This window comes from Amblyraja radiata, chromosome 10, assembly GCF_010909765.2.
Source record: "Amblyraja radiata isolate CabotCenter1 chromosome 10, sAmbRad1.1.pri, whole genome shotgun sequence".
In the NCBI taxonomy this organism is placed as follows: Eukaryota; Metazoa; Chordata; class Chondrichthyes; order Rajiformes; family Rajidae; genus Amblyraja; species Amblyraja radiata.
Window position 1 is genome coordinate 48,682,848 of NC_045965.1, and position 2,848 is coordinate 48,685,695.

Here is a 2,848-nt window from a genome sequence, read left to right on the forward strand (position 1 = left end):
ATATCTGTAATAACTGTTGCGGTTACCGTGGGAACTCCTGCGAACGGTAAACCCGGAAGCTGGACAGAGGGGACAGAAGGTGAGTAAAAAAGGTGTTCTCAATATCGCCAATGGAACATGTGTCCATCGAGGACGTCCCACCTAATTGTCATTGTTGGAGAATCTTTTTAACAGGAACACTTGCAGAGATGGCTCCCAGAAAAGGTCAAAGAAAGGGGGTAAAGCATGTCAGAAAGGTTTTTGCCATGCAGGAGAATGAGGAGGAGACGCAGCAAGAGAGACAGGTGGAGAGGCAACAGGAGATGCCACAGATAACACTGCCTGTGGGCTCCTTGGAGCAGGGAGAGGGTGAGCAAGGTGGATTTCAGATTGCCTCCCCAGTAGCCGTTGTAGGAATAGCCTCTACAGACGCTTATTTAAAGGGAAGATGGCAGAAGGTAAGGCCATATAACTTCACCAGGGAACAAGAGGGGGAACTTGTAGAATGGTACCAATTTAACGAGATTCTCTACGATAAATCCAGAGAGGATTATAGAAACAGGGAGAGAAAACGGAACCTGCTGGAGACGAAGGCTGCGGAGTATCCCGGGTGCTCATGTGAGTATATATAACGATATATTAGTTCATCAACAGGAGAACCATTTAATGTTATCCAAGATTTAAAAACATACAATGCTATAGATGTAAAAGTGCTGTTTTTGCAGTTAACTTAAACCTCTCATAAGTCTGTCTGTGCCCTGCAGCTGCAAAGTAAAAAAGTCGCAGACAGCTTTTACACCCTCTGTGTTTGAAGTTGGAATCATGTCTCTAAGAGCCATAAAAAAAATTATGCATGAGTGCAGGCAATTCTCACTTGTAATGCTTGTCTTAAAAAAGGCCATCTGTATTTACAAACTTGTGCTCAGGTATCCAAGAAGCACAAGAAATAGCACATTAAATGCGGAGGGCAGGCTCTTAAACAGGCCTCTATTTACTGTCCAGAACTTTTAATATAACGGAATATATCCAATGCTTGAAGTTCTATTTAATTCCACCACTCTACTGTAATGCAGATGACCAACTCATGCAATGGTTCACTAATCAGAGGACCATCTATGGAAAGGTCACCGCACTTGGGACCAAAACAGGGTCAGCTGGCAGCACACTGACAGAGAGGAATAGGTGGATCGAGGAGAAGTGGCGGTTCCTATCAGGGCATATTGTGCGTGTAGTGACCAGGACTAGCGCACCCAAGGTACTTTTATTACAACAAATTTTTGAGGTCATGAGGCTCTGGACACTATGTCTAAATGGTTTTATGTGATTCCTACAGGAACAACACATCATTGAGCATGCGTTCGATGATCCTCTGGAAGGGACTTCCACGCCGAGCCCATCCACCAGCCAACAGCACCGCAGTAGGCATATTTCCAGCATCGACCTCACCACACCCGGAGGTGCTGAAGAAGGGACAGATGGAAACAGCATTAAAAGTGTGAGTATATAAACTTGATGCTTATTGGACAATGCACCCACCCAGCATTTTGCTGTTTTTTATATTTGCACTGTGAATTTTCAGCTCCATAATACTGTTCGAGACGGTATTAAATTGTTGGAGGAAGGACGCCTGAGACCGAACAGCTTTATGCAGAGGGCAGTAGACTTCTGTCAAGCTATTATGGAAGAAGAAATAAATGGACAATGGGATTTTGTATGGAATATGATCAATGGGGCAATCACTATGCGAAATAAAAAGGTATATATCTATTCTTAATCTTCTTCCCTTCATTCAGCATTTCTGTTAAAACTCTTTATTTCTCACATCATAAAGCAACATAGTTTTAATGTCTGGTGTTGTCTGTGCAGTTAATGGAAGCACGTGCACCTGAGGCGCAGCGTCCACTGGTTCCTCAGCCTCGCCCGCCTCACTTCTATGACCAGGTATTAACAAATATATGTGCGCTTCCCAAACTTAATCCATAATCTGTCTTCTTTTTATGCATTGACTAATACATCACTCTGTGATTCGAAAGTATACAGATAGGACATATGGATTGCCGCATGCAATGGGAGCACAGCCACCATTCCGTGCTGAACAGGTAAACAATTGTGTTTTGTGGGATTGAATTTAAAAAATAAAGATTTGCATCCGCATATGGACAACAACTTATCCATGAGTTATGTTAATGAGATTCAAGAAAAGAACTCTAATCTTTAAAAGGGACTTTAATGAAAGATCCCGTAATTTTATGGTCCGTGAGAAAATTTTCACATGTACTTCTTAATTTCCTTCTAGAGACACTCACCATCACCACTGATGTTTACAGAGCAGCAGCCTGCTAGAAATCCACCTTTGCCTTTTGTTTACGGAGAGGGCCGTGCACAAACACCATTTCAAGAAGGGGCAGATGGTTTCGCTGACGTCAATGACTCCAGTTAACCCTCGGACGTTGAGAATTATTTACGTGGTGTTTAATTAACCGTTTGAGTTTTAGTTTATTTTAGTTGTTGGCCACTCAACATTTGGTGTGACATCTAGAGTCCTTTATAAATGTCTGTATGTTAATATGTGTATCTTTTCCTCTTGGGCATTAATTTGTTTCTGTTGGTGGCTCCACATTTTATAATAGCCTGAAGTGTGATGAAGCTTTTACCTCAGCAGTTTGATTGTCAGTCCTTGTTTACCTCATTGTTAAATAAATATATTTTTTACTATCAGCTTAATGTCTGCAATTCTTCATTAACACATCACTACAAGATGAATGTCTCTAATGTTATAATCCCTCTCATGCTGAAACACTAAATAGTTGAAGGGAGGTGATATAATCACATTTTCATTAATTTTCATTTTTGAGTGTTCAGGTCCATC

At 41.5% G+C, this 2,848-nt stretch overlaps 1 protein-coding gene across 1 annotated transcript; it reads left to right on the top strand.

Annotated features, from left to right (window-relative positions):
- The first annotated feature begins 1,019 nt into the window (after positions 1–1,019).
- On the top strand, positions 1,020–2,484 carry LOC116977391. Its single transcript, XM_033027821.1, has 6 exons — positions 1,020–1,234; positions 1,313–1,474; positions 1,559–1,735; positions 1,846–1,920; positions 2,013–2,078; positions 2,276–2,484. Exons 1-6 carry the CDS (start codon positions 1,064–1,066, stop codon positions 2,417–2,419), a joined length of 795 nt encoding a protein of 264 aa, XP_032883712.1. The 5' UTR covers positions 1,020–1,063; the 3' UTR covers positions 2,420–2,484.
- The last annotated feature ends 364 nt before the right edge of the window (positions 2,485–2,848 follow it).

Coding starts and splice junctions, on each gene's coding strand:
- LOC116977391 (XM_033027821.1), top strand. CDS start 1,064: ATGCAATGGTTCACTAATCAGAGGACCATCTATGGAAAGGTCACCGCA. Junction 1,475..1,558: donor ATGGAAACAGCATTAAAAGT/GTGAGTATATAA, acceptor GTGAATTTTCAG/CTCCATAATACTGTTCGAGA. Junction 1,921..2,012: donor CGCCTCACTTCTATGACCAG/GTATTAACAAAT, acceptor GTGATTCGAAAG/TATACAGATAGGACATATGG.